The sequence below is a fragment of the Archocentrus centrarchus genome, chromosome 19 (assembly GCF_007364275.1).
Source record: "Archocentrus centrarchus isolate MPI-CPG fArcCen1 chromosome 19, fArcCen1, whole genome shotgun sequence".
NCBI classification, from domain to species: domain Eukaryota; kingdom Metazoa; phylum Chordata; class Actinopteri; order Cichliformes; family Cichlidae; genus Archocentrus; species Archocentrus centrarchus.
In genome coordinates this window covers 15,913,884-15,938,647 of record NC_044364.1, presented here as the reverse complement: position 1 = coordinate 15,938,647, position 24,764 = coordinate 15,913,884, and the positions used below count along the sequence as shown (strand labels likewise).

Genomic DNA, 24,764 nt, shown 5'->3' with positions numbered 1-24,764 from the left:
AAAAATGGTGGGGCAGTCTGCAGCCTTTGACAGGATGAAATGAGGTTGTTCATGTGGCCATAATTTTTTTGATTTTCATTAATTATTTTTTTTATTTTACCTTTTTTTGGTAAGAAACTGAGTCTGAAAAACTGCAAAACTCAAAAAAAACAAACAAACTACCCACTGCTGACGTAAGTACTCCAAATGTATTGCAGTTTGTACTGTTTTTGTCTGGAGATTTTCTGTCAGTTGCGGTACCACTTGAACCAGAATGTGGAATAGGGTGCGAATACACAAAGCTCACTGAGGCTGCATGAAAAAATAAGGGTAGTGTTACCACCTGAAGTCATGACGTGAATTGAACTCCTACATGAATATAACAAGATTCAATGTGAACCTACTCCACCATAAAACAATATGGAAAAAAAAAAACACTTAAAAATATAAATAAATATAAAAACAAACACATATGTAGTGGAACAGATTCATAAAATGGCTCGGGTTGCTGTTGTAGTGCAAAGATTGCGAGGAGGTATTTATAATTGTAGCTCTGCAGGATGGGAGACTCACTGGAGAGGCAGCTCATACCACCCAATCATTTATTTATCACAAAGTACTTGGCAAATAAAATGCTGGCAGAGTACAAATTATAAACAGCAGCCATTTAAGAAATCATGTCCGCCTCCTCTCCATGGCACGCATGCATTAATTAACTGGTAATTATTTGACAATGCATACTGAATGATGCTGTGGAGTAACAAAAGTAATCTATCAAGTAGTGTAATTAATTACTTTATAAAGAGAGTAACTAAGCAAAGACATGCAACGCTAAAAACACTCTATCGGTAATCTTTTTTTTTTTCTTTGAGTTACGCCCCCAACACTGTTTATTACAGTTTGTGAATAAATGGAAGCAGCCAGCAGTTACTGATGCACGCTGCAGCAACACTCCACCCCATGCAGACTCAAATGGCTAGATCAGCTGTAGAGCATCCCACATTTGTTCATTCTTTTTTCTTTTTCTTTTACATGCATGCTCAGATGTGAATGAATCCTCAAGATAAAGAGCCTTCAGCAAACTTTGTACATGCTGTAAGCCTCAGCGTGGAACCTGCCATAAAGCTCAGAGGCTGCATACAGTAGCATAAGCCCCCCAAGCTCACTACCAACATTCAATCAAGAATGCCAACAGCACAGCCATATATCTGCCAATGCTCCTATTGATTTTATACTTGTAATGTGCTGCTCATGAATGAATCTTAAGCTCCCAAACAAACACAATTTCTGCTGGAGGCGCTAGGATCGGCTGGCAAATCCTGATGGCAAATTAAATACAGGTGAGGGATTACGCAGCCATATTTCCAAATTGCTGTGTTACAGAGGGGGGAGTCTCTCCTAGAAAAAAAAGAAATACAGACAGTTCTCTTTGCAGCAATTAAGATCTAGATGTGAAGCAGAAACATGAATCACACCAGCTGTTAACGCGTAACGCAAGAAAAGGAGATGTGTGCTTGGAGGGAACCAGGAGGCCTCCAGAGGCCAACCAGCCAAACTCTTCACTTTTATCACTGGGATGAATCCACTAATGTTACCATGACAACTCTTTTATTTCATATAGGGGAAGAAAAAGAATGGAAGTAAGTCGAATAAAATAGTGTCAGTGAAGAAGGATTCCGAAAAAGAAAAGAATAAAGTGTCCCTCACTGGTACGAAGTGGGCTGATCATTTATGATTCTGTTACAGGGGGGCCAAAGGTATGTGGCAAACTGAGGAGCACCACACAGGGCAGTTGCAGAGGAGGAAGAGACAGAAAATATATCTTACTAGGCACCTTGACTAACAAAATAAAGGACAACCACAATAAATAAGAAGACTTAAGAAACAAGAAACTGAAAGGTTTCAAAATCCTGAATCATGTCTTTCTGCATTTTAGTACAAGGTCGCTTTGATTGTGTGATACGTCCAGCATGTTTTGCGGGGTTTGCATTCAAACTTGAAGGCTAAATTTATTTGAACTAAACACTATGAAAAGGAGTTTTTTAGTAATGAACATTCTGCCATTAGACGGATAAAACACCACTCTACATACATTAAAGAAAATTGAAATCAAAAGGATTAAAAAAAAAAAAAAAAAAATCACAATTTATGCTGAAAGCTCTTTGAAGCTCTACTGTTCACTGTATGCTGGGAAAAAAACAAAAAAAAAAAAGCTGTTATCAGGATAAAAAATGCAAAAACAACACTTTGCCATTTGCCATGTCTGGGGTTAAACATATAAAGGCATTAGAGGTGAAAGACAAGAAGAAATTATGCAGTGATAGAGCAAAAGCAAATTCATGCCCACACAACAACACATTGTCAAAAGAATGTACATCACTTTATTTTGCAAGAGCAATCTCATAATCCAAAGCCTGTTTGATCCTAGAGATAACAGATGAAAGCAGTTATAGTCATCTTTACTTTGTATTAAGGCTCAATAAATGTTTTATGATTGTCACGATTTCTTAAAGGACTAATGGAATGGACAGTTTGAGTTACGGTCAAAAGAACAGGAGCAAATTAAAGACGACCAAAGCGAGAGTGAGAATGCAAATGGTAACGCAGAGCACTCAGACGATGTCTCAAAAATATCTAAGTACCTAAAAGACAAGCACCTTATCCAATTTATATACTACTCTATTATAAATAAGGACCTTTTTATGTAATCTACCATAACGATGGCTTATTAAGTGAGCTGGGTGCCGCTAATAAAACACCACAAATACTGACTGTCTTAGCAAGAGCTTTCATTAAAGCATTTATTTTGAAAGACAATCATTCTTTTTAACCTATAACAGGAAATATTAATCTCACTGCCTCAAATTGAAGGACCCATAACTTCTAGACTCATCACTGAGCTACTGCAGGAGATGATGAAGCACCTGAAGGACAAGACCAAATTGTTCACGACGCTTATGGAAACAGTCATTTAATGGCCGCCGACCGAGCCGTCAATCTCAATTCATTTATCTACTGAAACAATTTCTCAGTCTGAACAACAGTCAACAAAAAGTTTACAGGTGATATCTATCACTGAGTTCCCAAACCCTGCCTCCATATCTGTCTTATGAGCAAATGAAACAGATTCTTAGACGAAATGAAAAAGCGGTGATTAGAGGGCAGTGCCTGATCCATCATGCGTCGCTCTCTAGCTTGCATCTCTCTGATAATTCATCTCACTTTAGTGCCTGACAGCAGAGGAGCAAAAATTGATGTTTGCTCTGAAGGGCTGCCCTATTAACAGAGCATTGTTTTAAGCCTTTAATTAAGCCAGTGGGGAAATGGCACAGTAGTATCTGCCAGTAGTATTTGAATCGTACCACGGGCCTCAACACGTCTCTGGAGGAGGGAAAACTGACACAATAGCAGAGAGAAGGAAAGATGAGAACGAGGGCTTGATGACCAACAGGGATCCAAATGACTCCCTCCTTCTCTCTATTAGCTCCAAGCCTGATGCAATATGATTTTACTGGCTCATTATGATGGAAATTACAATAGCACACAGAAAACCTCACACGGGCACTATTCCATTTAATCTAGGTAGAACAGCACCTATGCAAGCACAACTGATTTGGACCGCTAAGTCACAGAGGCTGTAAGGAAAGTGCAAAGCAACCAACACCACACAATAAGATTCCAGTTTAAATTCTCCTCAAATTGCCTCCTCGCTCAAAGAAAGCATTAAGCATTGCTGCAGATGAGATTCAAACATTTCCACTGAGGTGATTTTGTGAGGAGAATTCAAATTAAAAGATGACTGGCACCAGGCAGTTTTTCCTCCTGTCCCTGACAAGAGAAAAACAGGTAAGGAGGCATGAAAAAAAGACAGAAATCCATAAACTAGCTTTGTATTAAGTGTATTTAAAATGCCCAAAAGGCCGCAGCACTTTTCACACTGGCCTGTCAAACAGAGGCACAGCTGACACATACAATATACTTGGCCACTACCACCCAATTCAGCAAGTCCACTTGGCTCCGACATCAGGCCAACAAGGTGGCAGTCAGGAGGGTCAGCCAATGGAAACGAGTTGGAGAGCCAGCTGAAGCCATTCACACTTGATTTGTTTTTTTTAGCAGCAGTGGGTGCAGCGCTTGGTGATGTCCAGATAAACACTTGACAATAGATAAAGACAAATAATAAGTGCAGAAAACCTGGGCACCCAGCCATGAAAGTGACCCGTTAATTCATTCATTCAGATGGCACTCGACTAAGACAAGCTTGAGGAAGCACTTTCACATCAAAGCATTACACTTCCTTGAACAGACAATTTAATTTATATGGGGAAACCCACTGAGTGAAAGCCACTTTCTTTCACAAGAAAGCTCTCTGTCCACTGCCAAGCACACATCATTCACTGTGAAGGAAATTGATGTTGCTGACCATTGCCTGGTCAGTATGGCAGATTGGGAGATGAACTAGAGCATGAGGGGGGATAGTGTAGGTCAATAATGTGTTGCCATGTCTTGAAGCCACAATGCAGTGTGTAAAGAGCCCAAACTGTGTGCTACTAAAGCTCAAAACCAGCTTTAAAAAAAAAAAAATTGTGGTTGGAGATAGTTAATGATTTCAACTAGCTCTTGGTGGTCCCCGAGCCTGAGGCAGAGACAGAAAATCTGACAGTTTCTGAGATTTCTGGAAGACGCTTTAAAGCTCACAATGCACAGTCTGTTCAAAACACACTACAGATGCACTGACACTTTATTTCTCTCCTTTTACCCTTAATAACATTTGATTTTGATGCAATTTTCTCCTTATGTGCACAACAGGCATGTTCGGTAAACATGTGGATGACTTTAGTTCAGTGATTTGTCTTAAACCACTTCATTCTAGTTGGGTTGTTTTTTTTTTTTTTTTAGACAGACTACAAGCCAGCTTTGTAGACATTTTTGAGGAAAAGACTAAAAGCCTACAGCAGATGAGGACACACTCGTCAGTTAGCCACATTTTCAGCTTTGTGTCTCAGTCAAAGAGTTGTTGGGGCAGTGACGCTGCACAGCAGAAACATCATATCAGGCTGTCAGATCAAATACATACACATAAGTCATACACCAAAAAAAATACAAAATTACAACGAGATATCAGAGTTCACAGGCTGTAATAAACTGACAGCTCTCTTCTCCATAAAGCAATTTGCCTCAATGCAGAGAGGGCACTTAAAATAAGCTAAAGCATGTCTTCTTTTTGTGATATTCTAGTTTTTCTACCTGAGCCACATGGCAATACTTCTTATTGCAAATAGTGCATCTTTTTCTGTACTGTATAGAATTTTTTTAAGACATTGTGGTAATCTACATTTATCTTCTAGCGATATCAGAGACTCAAGTCAAAAGACACAGAAGAAAAACAGAAATCTATCTAATGAAGGCAATGAGTAGATTTTGCTACAACAGTTGCAGAATCTGCAGTAAAATTACAAACCACACAATCCATAAATCTATTTGCATTTCCAACAAGCAGGCATTAAAGGCTGAGAACAAACTAGGTCTGAATTTTCCATTGACCATAGCCCTGTCTATAGTGTACATGTAAGGACAAGGACATCAAACAGGAGGCCCATAAGGATTTAGCTTTGAGGTAATGAAATCAATACGAGAGGAGAGTCACTCCAGTGACTTGTCCTTTGCCACCAGTTTATCCATCTAAGAAACAGCTTGCTTACACAAGCAGATCTCAAAGCAGATTCCAATAAAAGAAAACGGCAAAGCCTATTCTGTCCCTACTTATAGTAGACATCACCTCCCTGAGGAGTTCTACCCATTAAACAAATGCCATTACCCTGGGTTCAAATCTAAAACACGTTCCGAGCACGGAGATGTTCCAAGGTCAAATTTTTACAAACATTATGCGGCTCTGTCTGTGTTAAACTTGCAGGTTGGCGCTGCTTGGCAGAGCAATAACAAGGTCGTGAAGCAGATGTGTTACTGTCATTCCAAAAGTAGAAGCCAGTCTCATAAAAACTGGGCTGTGAGAGCACCTAGAAGGTGCAGTCAGTTAGGAAGCAGTGATGTTTTATTGTGACATAGAAAAGTGCGATTAGGCGAGGCGAGGCGAGGCGAGGGGGCAAACAAAGAATAGCAAAACTTTTGTGCCATAAAGAACTTTGCTGAGAGAGATGTGATCCAGTGAGACAGTGATAAACAATGGGAAAGAGGCTTAATGAATATAAATGTGAACTGAATATAACTGTCAGTCACATCTCCCCTTTGATTCTATAAAAATCTTTGAGCATCTTCTGCCACAAATGACTCAGCTGTCCAGTTGGCTCCTTTGGCTGCAACTGAACTGTATTCCTGCTTTCAAGTATTCCCTCAGCCTTATGAAGTACAATTAACAGCAGCACATGACATATTTCCATGATTGAATAAATATGAGCCAGTGCATGAAAAATACTTTCCTCACAGTTTCTACTTAAATGACACAAACTGGTTAAGTGCACGTAAACCTGCAAAATTACCAAATAAATAACAAAAAGGCTGCATGAAAATGTATAAACAATTAAAGAGATTTTTGGTCTCATTGCCAAGCCTCTGACTCACATATGTAACAAATGTTTCCAGCATGTCTTTCCAAATGACAGGAAGATAGAAAAAGTTATTGTAATATTTGAAAACGGTGATAAACACAATGTGGAAAACTACAGACCCATTTTTGTCCTTTGACAATTTTAAAAAATATTGGAAACTTTTTTTTTTGTTAAACAGCAGGAACTGAATGAAATAGATAATTCTAGCATCCTATGATCCTATGATTGTCACAAGTGGATTACTTACAAATAAGTTTGGAAGACTTTGTTATTTATATTAATCCATCCATTCAAGAACATGAATGGACACATTTATTTCAATATTCTTATATATAAATTATTATTACAAAAAGCTTTACAACAGTTTAAATGTGATGTAAGGGTTTTACAGTTTACATAAAATGTCAGTTAAACCCGGTCCTTTTCTACTCATTGATTTCTACTCCTCTGTAATAAATGACACATATCGACTTAAGAGAGATCTGAAGGGAGAAGGATGTCACAAGTCTTTACCTTATTTGGTAAGGAAAGATGTGTGCTGTTTATCTGCTTTTGATAAGTGCAATATATATAAAACTGTTCACACTTACTAACATGTGTGTGTGTGTGTGCACACACATACACACTCTTACTTCACAGCAGCTGCTGTCTGGAGAGCTGCAGCTCATTACCATGGTACCTGAGGCTTAAAGCAGAAGTTAGGTTTTCCCTGTCAGAGAATGAGGGTGAGCTAAGGCTCCAAAAACATCCAACCAGGAATACACAGCTACACTTTCACATGATCAGGGTTTCACTGAGTGTATTATTTCCCTCCTTCCCCATTATGTTAACTAAATAACACAACATGTACCACAAATCCAATTAAGTCTAAATAAAAGTGTATATTCCCTTATGAAAACAGGTATTTTCCTGCAAAAAGAAATGCTAACTACTGACTAGCTTGTGACAGATGGATAAATACCTGAAAGGGGAATGGGAAATAGAAGCTCTGTAATAGGCAGTGGGGATTTTTTTTAAGGGAGGTGGTAAATTAAATAGTCTTCTCACATGAAAAAAGAAAAAAAAAAAAGCTGTAGGGATTCAGACAAATTGAGATGACAGAAGGTGAATGGACTTGCAACAAAACTCTCAAGGTTGGTAACACATGACAAGCATTAGTATATGGAGATGCCGAGCCACACAAAAGAATCAAAAACACAGGTGTACATGAAGAATGGCAAACCTCAAAAACATCTGTCTTTCTTGCATGCCAGACTGCAGAGCTGTGAGGGAAAGTGCTCCTCAACATTCCCTTCAAAGTTGTTCCTGCTCCTGACAAACAAAGTAAAGCTTTGAGGATATGAAGTAAAGCTGTGCATATGGTTTTGTGATGTCACTGACTAAATTGCTTTATCTCATTATAAGATAAAGGGATGGTACATGAACCTGACAGATGTAGCTAAAAACTAAAGCTCTACTTTCTTCACTGCAACCTTCCTCCCTCCTTTTGCACTCTAACTCTCTCTTTTTCTCTCATGCTCCCCCCCTTCACTTAATCTCTCTCACATTCTCTCTCTCGCTCTCTCTCTCTCTCTCATACACACACACACACACACACACACACACACACACACACACACTACACAGGCTCAGAGGCAGACAAACAGAAAAGAGGAGAAAGCCAGAGAGCAGAACTGCGGCGGCACGATGGGGATATTCTGCCTGCGTGGGCTCCGTCGCTGAGCCGTCCGGAGTTCAGCCACAGTATGTGTGTGCCTGCTCGTGTGAGAGTGCGTGCATGCATGTGTGAGTGAAAGCCCCTGCCGACACCGTGTGGAGACAGGAAAGGAGACGAGAAGAGACCGGGTGGAGAGGAGGAAAAAAAGAGGGGGAGTGTTGACTCTGTCTGGGGCTTAGAGGAGGCTCATGCCACTGGATCACAGACGCCGATGTGCAACAACTACTCCCAACTACTGCTGCCCCTGCTCCAGTTGCGTGCCACTGCCTGACTGTCCTCTTAACTTCTGCCATGGCATAGCCTCCTCTTCCAGCTCGCTTCTGATCTACTGAAGAAACAGGCATGCATGGACACAACCAGGGATCTAGACTATCACATCCTTTACGTCAGTAATTCACAGTCTGAGGTAAGTTGCTCTTCTCTGCTCTCGTCCTCTCCTCCATTTCACCTCTTAGTCTGCTAGTGAAAGGGGGGGAAAGTCTGCTCAGATAACCTATGGAGTGGGAAATCCAAGAAATCTGCTGGTTCAGTGGGACTGAGCCCTGGATAAGCCATAAGAAATTTTGTCACTCAACATTTTCTCTTTAGTCAGATGATCAAATATCAAACCTGTGTGGCAAAAAAAAAAAAAAAAAACCTGTGTGGCAAATGAAAGCAGGTAAATCTCAGATGGATTTTATGCTGAGATGCTTCTGCTTGGGTCAAGAAAAAAATGTAGATAGCATTTATGGAACGTGCTAGTGCTGAGTTTAGCAGACAATTTATTTACTTCAGAAAACTTTACACATGAAAATATTTAAACCTCTGGTCAATTTTGAGTTGGGGGGTGGGGTGGGGTGTGGAGGTGGGGGGTTACTAAATGCCAATGCTTGCTGACATTTATCAAATCTGGAAGGTCAGTTTTTCATTTCCAGGAGAACTCTGATCCAGATTATACCTGACTGAAGCAGCATATGAAGCTAAATCAGTGCTTGCGTACAAGGATTTGCATGATGCTGCATTTCCTCTCAGCTGAGTGAGCGTTACATAAAACACACTGATATCTACATCCAAGAAGAAGAAGAATTGTTTGCATTAAGCTGCTGTCCCATGTATAGTCGCATCAGTGTTTTGGAAGCAGCACATAGTGAAAAGCTGAGCATCGTACAGTTGGCTGCATCTGATGAAGGACCTTAACTGGAGACTAATCTAGATTAATGGACTTGGTGAAGTCACCCTCTCCTTAAAGATTATTGGTGCGTTCGTGTGTGCAGATGTGTGCGGCGGTGTGCTGTTGTTGGGGTGGGGGAGAAACGCTCACATCTTAACTGTCCCTCAGTTGCCACACAAAACGCATGTCAGTCCCACTCATCACCACAAACCTCTTGCTATCGCTTGCTGTCTCCCCTTTAACCACAGCTCACATCAGCACTCTGATACAATCTCCTGTATGCTCTATTTCACTTTCCGCAGACACTGAGAAGAAGACAGAGGGAAACAGATAAAGATGGATAGAGAGAGAAAGAGATATAGAGCAAGGGGAAAAGAGACTGTCTGTAAGGAATGTCAGAGTAAGACAGGAGAGGATATTGAATTTCTCTTTTCTTTTATAATTGGAGGGTATTATACGCTGACACTCAAGAGTGACAAAAATACATACCTGTTATCACAGCCTTATTTACGCTATGTAAATAAATTATACAGAATGACAGGGTAGGAATAAAGGTACGGTAACAGTAAAAAAAAAAACATGGTTGCTTTATCAGTCACTGGCTACAGTTATTTTAACCTTGATGCTGCCTTAAGGAGACCTGGAGATGACAGTCCAGGAGTACTGGGTGTGATGGCCTAAAGCTTTAAAGCTAGTCTTTATTTTTAGGAGTCATCGACATCAGGCTGCACTTCACCCGCTAATACTACAGAGAGAAGAAATCCAGACGTAAACACACAAGAAAGGAGTGTGCTCAGGCCGCCCCCCCGCCCCATACCCTATCAGTCCAAATGCAGAGGGGTTCCTGGAGATATGAAGCTAGAATAAAGTTACAACAAAGCTTTTACATGCAAAGATTTTGTGCATACAAAAGGGAGAACTGGCAGGGGGGGGGAAGAAAAAAAAATGGTAGAGGTGGCCTACAAAAAGTGCATGTGTTTCCAAATGAGTGGTGAAGTGTGCATTCACCTCCCATCACCCTGCTCACTGGGAGGGGTACTCATTCATCCAGAAAACAAATTACTCTCCTATAAAAGAATGACTGCTTTTGGAACAAGCCAGATGTTACCTTTCATGTGCTAATAGGATTATTCATTAAGAATGAGTATTTTCACTGGGAGGGCCACAACAACGTCATGCAGCCGAGGTGAACTGTGCCTGTCTGTTGTTGAAGACAGGACGTGTGCGCATATGTGTGTGGCTGACTTTGTACGTCGCTTGAATACAGAAAAAGGTACTTCACACCTGATCACCTAAGCGTTGCTGCCAGTGTGTGCTAGTGTATGTGTGTGTGTGAAACATGTATTTCCCTACTGCTCTGCAGAAGCCGGGAAGTTTCTGAGGCAAAGAAGTATACACCAATGAGCCAAAACATTAAAACCAACAGATAAATGTTGTGCAGCTCCCCCTCGTTCCAACAATTACAGCTTTAACTCGTCGGGGACTTGACACAGCACCTCTCGGGGTGCAAATGCTCAGTCTAATAAGAACTCTAGAGATTGAAGGCCCACTCAGCACCTGGAGCTCTTTGTTGTGTTGCTTGAACTTTTCCAAGGCAGCTTTTGCAGGTCTGCAACAATGTCTGCGCGAGTAGTATGTGTCAAAGCGTTGTCCACATGAATGCTTCCTAGAATAACATTGTACTGTAACAAGATGAGTAATGTTATTCACCTCAGTCATCAGTGGTTTAAATGCTGAGCTGACATAGTATATGTATATCCACTGTGTACTTCACTGTTACAACTTTTCCAAAAAATTAAAAAGGTTGGGACATTACAATGATTTGCAAATCATCTAAAGCCTGAAATTAACTGAAAACAGTCCGTATGCAACATACCAAAGTTAAGAGATTTTATTATTTTCTGAAAGATATGCCCTTTTGAATCTGTTGCCAGCAGCATGTTTTTTTAAAAAAAAAAAAAAGCTGGGACAGGGCCATGTTTACCACTGTGTTGCATCACTTCTTCTTTTGACAATGTTTTGTAAAAGCACAGGAACTCAGGAGACCATCTCAAAGAAAAATATTCTCCCATTTTCTCCTGATATCAGATTTCAACTTCTCAAATATTGGAGGTCTCATTTCTTGTGATTTCTTTTGACATGTCTGGATATTCCAATCCAGACATGTCACCTAATAATAACTTTTATTATTAGGTGACATGTCTGGATTGGAAGGCCAGTTTAACACAGAGACTCTTACTAACAGACCATGCTGTTGTAATACATGCAAAACATGGTTTGGCATTGTTTTGCTGAAATAAGCAAGGCCTTAATGGGGCCTTTAGAGAAAATACAGGGTTCCTGCATAATTAATGAATCTTTAATTATAAAATTAACTTCTTTGCTTTGTTTATATCTCATGTAAAACAAAGGTGACATTTTATTCTAACCAGTGTCTCAAAATCCAGATATTCAATTTTCATTTACATAAAAGTCCAAAATTACTGCCTTTGATAAGAATGGACAAGCAAATGTTTTCTAAACATTTTCAGTTTTTTGGGAAAAAAAGTTTCTGTTAGCTAACTGTCATGTTAGCCAGCAGACTCGACGTGAATCTGAAGCAATAATAGCGTGCACTCTGCTGTATCCAAAACAATTACACTAACCACAAATGCCACAAGGATCAAGACATTACCTCATCAGTCCTGTGTCACGCAAAAAAAGCTTCTGTAAAGATATTTAAACTGTGACTCAAATCTTGTTTATTCGCATGTCAGTGATGTGAACTGTACAGTGTTACTTTCTTTTTAAAACCGAGAAAACATAAAACTTTCTTCAAAGAATATATCAAGTTTCAGTTTCTGGGGTAGTGCTTTGATGTTAGTGCTGTCTTCACAGTATTTCTAAGATTCAGTTGAGCTGACCAAATGATAGAAGACAGAATGGCTTTAGCTCTTGTTTCCTTCTTGGATTCTGACTATTCTTATTGATGGGTCCTTCTGCATGGATTCATCTTTCCCTTTAATTTCTGTCTCTATTTTACCCACATTCAATTCTGCAGTCTCCAAGCACAGTAAAAACCCCATGTCCATTCCATCTACCCCCTTTTTTTCCCCTCTAGTCTTTTCCATCTTCTTGTGTTGTTCTGTATATGTGTGGGCATTTTTTTTTTCCTAGTGATGACAATGAGGAATATGAAAGCAGCAGGGGAGTTCTCTAGTTACCCATCAGCTTTGAAATCTTAGTGTGTCTAGAAGGCAAAGAGACACAAAGAAAGCAACAAAGGTGAAGACAATGAGAAGATGAGTACAAAATAGGGAGGTTAGTATAATGTTCTCTAGAAAGATGATAAAGAAAACAGGAAAGTGATGATGCATCCTGATTAGACCGGGCAGTCTGAAATCAGACATCCTTTCCTGATGTCCGATTTCCCTCTACAGTAGCCTGTGATGTACACACAGACTTCTGAGAACGCATCAAGCTCCCAAGAACCCACCTGAGCACAAGTGCACCACACAAAACCAACTAACAACAATTCAGCAGGGACAAAGTGAGTAAAAAATAATTAGGATACAAAGTCTGGAGGCTACAGGCTGTAGATAAGAAGATCCACATAAGCAGCAGGCCAGCACACTGTGCACTATGTTCTTTCATGAGACTTATTCCTAGCCTCATACTCAGAGGAAGAAAAAAAATAATGACGTGCACAACAGAGATTAAGACCTGGGATACCTGAAGAGAGGCTGTTAGCCACCTCTCCATCTGAAACCATGTGCATACAATGTCTCGCTTACACATGGTTTCCTTTGGAATCATTAATTGGAAGCAAAACAATCTAAATGTAAGAAGATAAGATATGCATATGCACCATATGCACTGCAAACATATTTTTAGGCTGGTTTTATGGCAGAAATATAAAATAAGGATACTATGATTAGTGTGGATTAACAGCAAATACGGATTGGTTCTGTCACAGTATCAGGCTTCTGACATCAAAACAAATACCGCAGTTATGACATTATTATCATTACTATTTGTGTAAGCCAAATCATCTTAAATTATCCATGAGCTTTGTTGACCAGCTTAAGAAGATCTGGTTTAAAGCCAAGCCATCAGCGAACTTTGAGTTATCCTGGAACTAAATGTGATTTGTAACCAGGACTGAAATGTGACAGGGTAAAAGATGCTTACCATTAATATACAAAAGATTTTCTGTATGTGATGCCAGCAGAAAGCACTGTCCTAACATTATCCCCCAATACTGACTTATACAGTCAAACATCCAGCCATCACTCATCCTCACATCACACTCTAGGAGCATGGGTGCACCCAACCCTGCTCACATGGTGCAGCACAAAGTGGCAGAGGAAAATAACCCAACAATAAACCCTGTGTTAAACAACCTTACCAGCACAATCTTTTTACTGCATAATCCATCTGCTCTTTAGAGGCAGATCAAAGACTCTGCAAAACATTACTAAGCCCTGTATAATTATGACAGTGGAGAGAAAAAAAAAAAAAAGGAAAATAAAACAGGAGTGGATGAGACTAGATTAAAGAGTTTGAAACATCCACGACTGTGAAGATACTGTCACTCATTTCTTCAAGCAGCCTCTAAGATCCCAATGAGCTTTAATAGTGTAAAACTGCAGTCCTTCTTTTGCTGACCTAGTACAACAGCAAACTTCAAGCCCACATGGTCTCTTAACTCAAAAAGTAAAGACAGTAAAGACAGCTATATGCACTAATGTATATTGCATCCATAAAGTATAAAATTATTGATATTCTGGGAAGGCCTTTCATAAAATGTGGGAAGCTGGTTGCAGGAATAAACCCCCTTTCAGCCACGCGAGCTCGAGCAAGGTCAGGCACTGATGTTGCTTGGGTGACAAGCCCTGGTTTGCAGATGGCGTTCCAGTTCATCCCAAAGGCGCCGAATGGGGTGGAGGTCTGAGTTCTGCGCATGCAAGTTCACACTGAAATGAACAGGCCTTTTCTAAATCATTGCCACATAGATGGAAGAATACAAAAAATATTGTATTGTAGATATTAATATTTCTCACAAGTGAAACTAAGAGGTCTAAAAAGCCCCATAGTCTCAGAGTAAAAGGATGTAGGCATTCCGTATATGAGTAAATAGCTTGGAGTTGTACTACTTATTCCAAGCTACCAGGAAAATATTTTTACATTCTACATTGAGGATATGTTTTAGCTGTAATGTAAAAGAAAAAAAAAAAAGAGTGATTGGAAAGCCCAAAATAGAAACAAGCCATTAAATGGTTAAATAAAAAAGGATGTTTACATCGCTGCAGCTAATTGACATGTATAGCCGTATTTCCGGCGTTCAATCAATTCACCAGTTTTGTGATGCATACCGTATTAATGAATTTTCCCGTTGGTGGAGCAGAAGCGATAAAACAAAATTAGTCAGGCTAGAAGTTAGGGTAAACATTCAATCCCCAGGTTGAATCAGGACATGGAAATTTCCACCGTTTAAGATGTCCTCCCAAAGAGCAAAAGCAAAATTAGGAAACTGACGTTTATAAAACAAGCGACTCACACAAAGTGAATCTATAAAGTTTAAAATAATGCAGATATTGGGGTTCCATTCTTTACCGCATGGTGCTCCATGTAAAAGAGGATGTGCTCTGAGCATAGAGACCACTTCTCTTAAACAATAATGAATTGCATTCCTGCAGTAACCTGGAACCATTACAGAGTTTAATATTATGGCTACACAGAAGAAAAAAAAAAAAGCCTCTGGAAGAGCAGTGCTCAACAGGCTCTCTTCATAGCCAAATGTGATTGTGTCCCTAGAAATTCCACAAATAGTGACCTATAAGGCCAGCATGACAGCCATGACAGCGCCTCTGCTAAAACCAGGTCAAATATTAACATGTCAGTGTGGTTTGCTATGTGCATGTGACCTTGTGAGGCCCGTTTTTGGTCTGGGTAGAAAATAGTGGGTCAGTTCATTTCACCAACTTGCCTCTAAATAAGGGGGGGATGGGGGGGGGGGGGGGGGGGGGGGCAGGGCCACCATATAAACAGGGGCAGTTGTCACAGCCTTGCGTGCTGAATCATCCTGTTTATGCAAGAGGCCAGAGGGTGGTGTTCCAGCGAGTGCGGCTACAGTCACTCGTGTCTGCGCCCAATGGGTAACAAATCAGATATGGGGAGCCAGGAACACATCATTCAGCCTACAGTGATGACATGTCAAATAGGATCAACTTGAAATGCGAATATGATACAATATCAAAACTATATGCGTTGTTGTGCCTCTGCATAGGACAAGAAGAATAGAGAGTAACAGAGAGACAACACTGTTGTTGTTCGTGCTGACAAACTACTTTCCTAACTAATGGCGCAGAACAGGGTGACATCTTGAAATGTAATCAAACATAAATTTACACATATTAAATATAATGTTTAATTTAGGCCTAGCTAATACCACTGAAGTATTTACTGACCTCATTTGGAGAGAGGGAATGTCGGTTAGCAATTTAAACTCTCTTTGAAAATGTCATCCACTGGAGAGGTCTCTTGACAGTGATGGCACACGGCTAAGCTAGCAAACAGATGTATTCTGGGAATAAATGTAACCTGGTCAAGCAGCCAAAAGAATGAAAAAAAAAAATATCATTTGACTTTCTTCAACTGCGGGCAAACAGGGTAATAACTGGGGAAAAATAATTTACTGGAAGGTGCTGTATGCAACATTTATTCTTCCACTTTACAGTCTTGTAAGTCCCTGAACCTTCCCAACTCAATCAAGCTCATGGCAAGGGGGTCAGGAGCCATTAGGTGATTTAGACTTACTAGGAATTGACATTTTTATGGCAACAAGTATAACGCGTGTCTCCACTGGTAACTAAACAACCAAACACTGTGCTTTAAAAAAAAAAAAAACCCTGGCATTTTCTTGATGCAAAAATTATTTTGTTTATATACTATTATTATTAACAGCAGCAGCAACAAAAATGTAACAAAGTATTTCAAAATAAAGCAAAAGCCTGTGGCCTTGGGTCTGTTCTGCTAGTGGGGGACATTTTGCTAGCACGGTACCTCTTAGGGGAAAGAGTCACTGCAAATCAATACAAAATCCATCCACAGGGCGTGAGGTGTCAGTAAGTCACTGAGTGTTATAAATAAAAGAAAGAAAAAAGTTATAAATCATATGCCATAGCTCCACAGTCATGACATCTCAACTGTGTTGAACACCTATAGAGAATTTTAGTTAGATAGTTCTCTACAGTACGTGACCACCCTCAAACCACCAAATGAGGGAAAACCCTTTGAAACAGCGGTGTTCCATCCTTCCAGTGAAGTCAGATGTTATGCATGTCGGACTGAACTTAAGTCCATGAGTTTGTGTGTCTCTGCTGGGACATGTACACTTCAATGTGTTTTTACAAAAAAAAATGCTGTCCAAAATAAGTTCTTACTCTTATTTTTTGTGTATTTTTAGGTTTATTTTAATGTTTTATAAATGGTTAAATGGCACAAAACTTTATACTTAAAACCTACTGTGGGAAGGGGTTATGGAAACCCTTTCTTAAAAGGGGCACGGAGGCTAAAAAATTGTAGTATCGATAGGCTTTGACATTCGGCTCTTGACACTGGAGAATTATGAGGCAATCTTGCTCTGCCTGTGCATGAGGGGTAAAGAGAGCTTTCTCTCTCACACATCCTGCATCATTTTTTCCCACCTTATGTTTTTACCTAGTTGTCTGCATTTATTGTCTTTTGTTGTCTATTATTTGCTTCTTAGTCTTTTATTGTGGAACATTTTTTATAACATCTGCTCTTGAAGGATGTATTGTACTCACTATATACTCCTGTCAAAGTGGGAAGTGTATCTGAACAGTGGAGTATTTTTGTAGTTTACTAAAGCGCCCTGGGTTGAGCTTTTAGACATTTTCAACAAAAAATTGCATTAGATTGCATTCCCTGGTCAGTTGGTCACATCAGTAATTATCCATCTGTTGAGAATCAAACGGACATCTGTTTGCACAGGAGAAAGCTGCCATCTCAAACCTGTCTATATGGGCATGCTGTGCTGCTCTCACTTCCAAGTGAGCATACCTGGAGGAGATTTACCAAGTTTCAAGGGAAGAGTGTCAATCTGTCTACAATGACTTTTCTAGTTTCAATCATCGGTTTCTTTGATAAAAAAAATGCGCATAATGACTTTGTTCAAACATGACAGCACAATTATAACATGCAGCATGATATATCTGGCAAGCAAAACAGGTGAGACTTGGTACATGCAGGGTACTGGCATGTACCAAGTAACACGTCATTCACAGCAAAACTGTAATTTCTCATTCTCAATGTAGGGAATGAGGCAGATTGCCAGGGCATCTTTTTTATTTGTGAAAAATGAGTGAATGATTATGTCACTGTGTAAAATGATTATATTTACAGATGACACTGACTAATGTCTGTAGACAAGACTGTTAAGTTAGATGCTAGGTGAGACAGTCAAAAATAGATATCTCCTGATGGAGCCAGAGACCTAGCATGCTAATTTAATATTACAGAGCCAGGGTGATAGATGGTGGTGATGAAGAAGACAGTGATGGGGGGAAAACTGTCCATTCTGTAGCTCCCAGCTAAGTAAACACACAGGTTTGAAATAGGAAGTCGTTTGCTGGTGACAGAGAACAGTCACGGCAGATAAGCTGAGACGGATAATTGGGCTATCTGATTCAGCATCTCTATGAGTTCATGGAGCATTTGCTTATTGTAAATCGGCAGGGAGAAAGTGAAATATATTTCTGTCGGAGCCTCAGAGGCACACTACAGTCACAATGCCACTACCATACCTGTGGTACTAAGGAAAGAGAATTCATTACCTCTGCTTGTTTCTCCTCAGAGGCTTGTTGTACAGAGTTCTGACAAAGATCTGTTTGCAGATTCTTTTTTCTTATCATTTTCTCAGGTAATTTAGAAAAGACCCCATACTTTTACTCAGGGAACTAATTAATAATTATGAGCAGCAAAGGTAAAGCAGTGTAGAATCACACTGAACCTGATAATCCACAGAAAGAAACCTCAGTCATCGTCTTTATATTTTGTAAGCTCAGTGACTGAAAACCGCCACAAAAGCTCAAACACAAACAGAGAGGCAGACACTCATAAATGTACAAAGTGGGCTAGGAAGAGGAGGACGCCTTATGAAAGACGCTTTAACAGGCAATGATAAAAGAAAGAAAATTATTTTAAAACTGGAATTATTAGTTTCACAGAGGCGATTAAATGCATCACAGAAATTTGAGAGGATAATTTCTGGGGAATCCTTACACCATAAACTGAGTTGTGTTTCAGTAAATAAACACTAAATAACTGCCAAGCATGAAAGCCCGTGAAATCTGGCAATAAAAAGAAATAAAAAAGGTTTTCTTTGAAAAAGAAATATACAGCACATGCACATGAAAAACTCATATAAGCTACACCTTTAGTTCTAGAAGTAAAGAAAGTACATAAAATAACCCCAACTTTACCAATATAATCCTTGAAAATGTCTATTTGTTTCATTTTAATGTGAAAGTGTCTGATAAAAGCTCTTTTTAATCATATACCTTTAGCTCTATTTAATTACACAGTTTCCTCCCTTCTCCCTAAGCTAAGAGAGAATGTGTGTTTTATCGAGTGGGATGTAATAGTCAGGCAAGGGTCTTTGTCTAAGCCCCTCATTACTGATGATTAACAGTATTTTTCTCTATGCCTCTCAGGAAACATGGTGAGCAAGGAGGGTGGCAAATGCATGCTCACCAACTCAGAGTCTGACTCGGAGGCAGCGCCTGTGCCCTCCACCTCGCTGGCGCTGGAGGTAAAGTATTCCCTGGAAGCCAATCGACAGGTGAGGAAGAGAAACAAGGCTTTGCAAGTACGTTTCAAGGACATCTGTGAGGCACAGAACGAGCAAAGGGAGGCGGAGTTGCAGGCAGCAGGGAAAAGTGGCAAGCCAATGTCATACAAAGTGGCGTACCGCAAATACATGACTGTCCCTGCCCGCAGATCGATTCCTAACGTCACAAGGAGCACAGGTGTCCAGACGTCACCTGATCTGAAGAAACGGTATCAGACGTTTCCTTTTGAGCGTAAAAAAGGGCATACCTTTAAACATGTGGCAGCCGTGGAAACTTATAAAGGTCAGAATAACGGTTTTATCATGGAGGTGAAGCAGTCTAAGGCACCTGAGCGGGGTTTAGATGAGGAGGAGGAGGGGGCCTGTGGGGGGAGTGGAGTCCTGAGGACCAGGGCTCTGCTCCATACTAATCAGTGCATTGCCACAGTGGAGCAGCACACTGCACCTGATGGCCTGTGCTCTGACGCTCTGCTGCTCAGTTGCACTGCAGACACAGACTGCCTTGCAGACACACCGAGAGGAAGCGGAGCTGGAGCGCAGGCAGAGTACCAGCTCTGCAGTATACCTTCCAAAGCCAGAACAGGATTACAACACAGGGAGGTCGACACAGACCGCTCGGCCAAGAGGCAGCTGCTCAATCTGGAGGAGGGCTCATCCCGAACCCTGCCGGACAGGGCCTCTAAGGTTACGGGCCCCATCGCCTGGAACTCCCTCACACAGGTGGAGTGCCTGGACAGTCCATCTGTAAGGAGCAAGCGAAAGAAAGGCCTGCAGCTCAACGGGCTTTCGAGCGAGACATTACCACGATCCAGTGGAGGCTGTACAACACAGGCACAGTGCCACACAGGGCAGTTATCTGCCCGGCCTATACGGGGCATGGAGGAACCTCTGTCACCCTGCATAGGTGGTGAGGCTGATGGAACACCAACTGACCAAACACATGAAGCCTGTAAGCAAATAGTGCCTATGAATCAGGACGGGGATGTTAAAGCACAGCTCCAGGCCATGGAAAATCTCATCAGCTCCAGCCAAGAGACCATCAAAGTGCTGCTGGGGGTCATCCAGGAACTGGAAAAAGGAGAGGCCCACAGAGAAGGGTAAGCATCTCACTTAGATCCTGTACTTTACACTAGGAATGCAGAGCTGATTATTTCTTCCTGCTGACTCACAGTACCAGTCCCACACCAAGCCTTCCTTTTCCCTACATTGTAAACTGGTAACACTAACTGTATGGAACTGAATAGAAACAATTTGATGCTAAAAGGCCAAAGATTGATTTAGCACAAAAAGTGAGCCAGTGGCCATCCATAGCTGAACTGAGGAAATCCACTCAATGTGTCATGTTAAACACAAAAAAAAAATGCAGTAAATCTATAAATCACAACTGAGAAAAACTTGTATCATGAAACAAGAAAAACACAGAATACATTCATGATCCAACAACAAGTAAACACTGAAAATACCCTGTTGATGTGACACATGACTTCTATATTATAGTAACAATCTCGTATGTGTGACAGCTGCTCAGCAGAGCTTTGACTGAACCACCAAACAAGCATCACCATAGCTGCGATGATGTGGCTTTCACTTGGATGTGCCCTGCAGTGCTATTACAGTGCAATGCCCTTTTGTGGCAATTTTCCTTAGATATGGTTGAAGCTGCTGCATTACGTACATGTTTTAAATCAGATGCTGTCATTGTGTATGTAGCCTTTGCTCACAAATCCAATGCTGGGCAATGCTCTCTCATTTTTTCAGTCAATAACAGTGGTAATTGTAATTTAATACTATGATGCTTAAGACATGAATATTATCCTAAGCAGGGAATCAACTTATGGAATGGCACTTTCAAGTCCTTTAATTGCTTAAGCAAAATACTAAACTTGACATTTAACAATTGGCCTCATTCAGCCGCAAACTGTAAGTTTATCTAGAAAAGTCAAAGGCCTGTGAGAAAGCTGCAGTCTGTGAAAAAGCCATTTACTGTCCAATAGATACTGAGTATATACAAAAGGGCGGCAGATAGCATCAAGCCCACTGAAACAGAGGATTGTCTATCTGAAAGGACGAGGCAAACAAAATGGCCAATTTGTTGAGAGAATTGCTGGGGCTCGGTACCCAGATCCCTATCTGTTTTGACCAGTGCTGCGTTAAGGTATGGACTGAGAAACCCCATATAATCAACATATCCACAACACACCTGTCAAGCTTATAAACAAGGAGGTACACAACTACTTCTAAGCATAAGAAAGCAATTCTCAGTTTCAACTTCAAACAGATCGCATAGCATTTGCACCATCTAAAAAGCAATTATCCTCCTTCAATCTTGCACAAAGCAACTTTTATCTCCTAATCGACAAACTTATAAAAGTGGTGATTGAAAAAACAGCACACGCGTGACGTAGCACAAGAAGCTATCTTCAATGTGTTGCCAAGTACATCTGACTTATCAGATGTGTCTAAAGTGGCAGGTGGGAAGTGGGAAGGAGAGGAGAAGCTTTTGTAGAGAAAAATAAGTGAGTACTATTTAATGGCACCATCTGTTCACATACACAAACACCCTGTGTTTTTACATTGCGTTACCTACATTAAGCTAAAGCCAGTGAGCAGTATAAGCCCCCTGTAATCCATTCAAGGCTAAGCGAACCTCTATTTGTCTATTCAAGCATAGTCATCTTTGTCCTGTAAATACAGTATTTCTGTTGCAAAGGTCACTTTATTCACACTACATTAGCTTCACTTCCCCCTACATAAATGTCACTGACACAACCAGTAGGACTGCCCATCGGCTACAGGTGAATTGCATCCTATATTTCAGCTTGTGTATTTTCTTTTTTTTGCTAGCATTTGCGTGTGTGCGTGTCATTCTGTCTGTAAACACAATAACTTAAAATGTGAATAAATTCTGATAAAACTTTGTAGGGGTGTAGAGTGGGGTCATGTTAACAATCCATTCAAATCTGACTTACATCCAGCAAGGTCTTCAAGTTCAACTTAATGATTTAATTGTTTAAAATTGACACAAAGCTTCATAACTTAGAAACTATGACTCTTACAAGTGTGGTGTGCATCATCAATGTATTTAAAGTACTGTAAAGATTTAAAATATATCACATTTGACCTCTGACCTCTCCTCCAAGGTCAATAGGTTGAGCTGAAGGTCAAAGTGATAATAATGCTATATAGAGCTATTTAAAACCATGTGTCTTTCTGCCATGGTTTGTATTGACAACATATAGGGAATGATATATGGGCGTTCTAAATATCACATTACTTTGGACCTCTGACCTCTTCTTCAATCATATTTTATCTTTAAAACTTAAACACTTTCTTAAACTTTAAAATTATCCTGCCTTTGTTTGTATTGGCAACATTTAGGATATGATTGTGGTATATGGCGATTCTAAATATCACATTATATTTTCCATCCAAATATGTCACATTTGACCTCTGACCTCACTTTTACATTTCACGTCTGCCTTTCTTTCAAGTTGACCACAAACTCTGTTATATCTTTAAATAAAGTATTGTCAGGAGAAAGAGAATGAGCTGCATAGTTAGAAATATACTGTAGTATAATATTATATAATACGTTTTTTTTGTCCAGTAATTTACAAATCCATGACAATTATTCATCACCTACTCCTACATAATGTTTGTGTAATCGAAGTAAACAGCTGTCACTCTACCCTTATCTGATTTTTATTGCACTACAAACTTTATAATGTATGTTTAAAAACAAAGAAAACAAAATTAATATATACAAAATACTATACTATTCCCTTAAAAGTAAATACCGCCCAGAGAGTGAGCTGCCTTGCCGGAGGTTTGTGCTGTCAGTGTGCTTCTTGTTTCTTGTAGAAAATGAAATGTTTTGTGCATTAATCATCTATATTGGAAACACCCTGCACCTCTGTTAGAAAAGAAAAGGCAAAATATAAAATAAAAAAAAAAAAAAAATTCATTTACTTAGAGAGTGGAGGTGATGCTGATCAATTTGTTTGTGACATCAGGAGAAAGAAAATCAGGGTGCAAAATACAAAAATCTATAGAAGGAACCACTGATCCAAAGTAGTTGTTTTAATTACATATAACCTTAGTGTTCCTGTACACAGAAACCAGGAGCTTCAGTTTCATATTTTATGGTGAAGAAACCAGAAAGCGGTAAAAAAAAAAAAAAAACTCTCTGACTGGATGCCTCTAACTGAAATGTAAATGTAGTGAGGTGTTATGTATCACCGGTTGTATTAGAGTTGAGTTTGAAGCCCAGAGTCACAACTTATTGTCAGCACCATCCTTGTCATATGAAGCCCAGACCGTCCAAATAATAACCAAGTACAGACCACAATGTACATTGCATTTACAGAAATACTGCATGACAGCATCCTCTGAGGGTCTTGTTAGTGCGAATCTTAAACCAAAAGCACAGTAGAAAAATCACTGTTTACTTCTTAAAGAGAAGCTACAAAAGTCTGCCTGCTGCTCTCCCCAGTGAGTTCAAGAGGCGGAGAGTGCAGCAGGCAGCAGGTGGGCACACAGCTTTCCATCAACCCAAGAACATGGCAGACATCAAAGCCTTCTATGAGTCTTAAAATCTAGCAGTGATCATAAAGAAACAATTTGCAAAACAACACATTTCTTGAAAGAAATAGGAGGTTAACACAATTCTTTTCCTTTTTTTTTGCACTTGGCTTGATTGATTCTATCCTTTCGTGAATATAAAAGGGTTTTTTTGTTTTTAATGAAATCGTTTGGTATTTTGGTATTGATATTTCAACTGGAGTAGTTTTATGTCCATCAAAAGTGTAACTTCCTAAAAAAAAAAAAATAAAAAAAAAAACCAGAATATTGGAATTGCAATTCTATCCCCTGCACATCAAGAACTACTTCTTCGACTTTGCTGTTAACAAAAAAAAAAAAAGACAGTTACAGGAGAAAACCACTAAAAACCTGGATTATAAAGTCTGACAAGACTGAGGATGAGAAGCTATCACAAAAATGGAATTTAAAGTGCTCTGAAAAACACAAACGCACACACTTGTCCCTCGACTACAGTCTCACCCAGAGCATACAGTGTAACAGCGGGAAGGATTCTAGAGTACATCACTGGCTGCACCCAAGACCACAAAGCCTGGGAATAATGCTGTATCATCAGATACTGCTGGCAGGCCAGACCCAATTAATCACACTCATGGGGACTTGTTGTTGCCTGTCTTTTAGCACTGTGCATGTGTGCATGTTTTTATGCCTCTGGAATCCCACCCACTTGGTGACATTTGGGAGACTTCACCTAGTAGCAAAATCGAGGGAGCTGTGTAAATATACTGTTAATGGCACTTTTGGCTTCATGCTCCCCAGGGAAGCTTGCCGAAATGAGCTCTACTCTCTTATTTTCTCTTATCAACTCAGTATGACAGGGGCGAGGAGGTATGAAAGATTGCGGGGGAAAGAGACCTACACGGCATGAGGGTGAGAGAAAGACAGAAAATAACAGAATCG

General features: G+C 40.0%; 2 protein-coding genes across 2 annotated transcripts in view; one reads left to right on the top strand and one right to left on the bottom strand.

The window, feature by feature from the left end:
• Window positions 1-24,764, bottom strand: part of dock1 (dedicator of cytokinesis 1) — a 203,809-nt gene that overhangs the window by 73,617 nt on the left and 105,428 nt on the right.
• The window catches only part of insyn2a (inhibitory synaptic factor 2A), a 33,033-nt gene continuing 16,831 nt past the window's right edge, over window positions 8,563-24,764 (top strand). Inside the window, exons 1-2 of the mRNA XM_030754786.1 lie at window positions 8,563-8,668; window positions 19,129-20,362. Coding sequence (XP_030610646.1) covers window positions 19,134-20,362 — 1,229 coding nt within the window. The 5' untranslated portion in view covers window positions 8,563-8,668; window positions 19,129-19,133. The remainder of the gene's footprint in view (window positions 8,669-19,128; window positions 20,363-24,764) is intronic.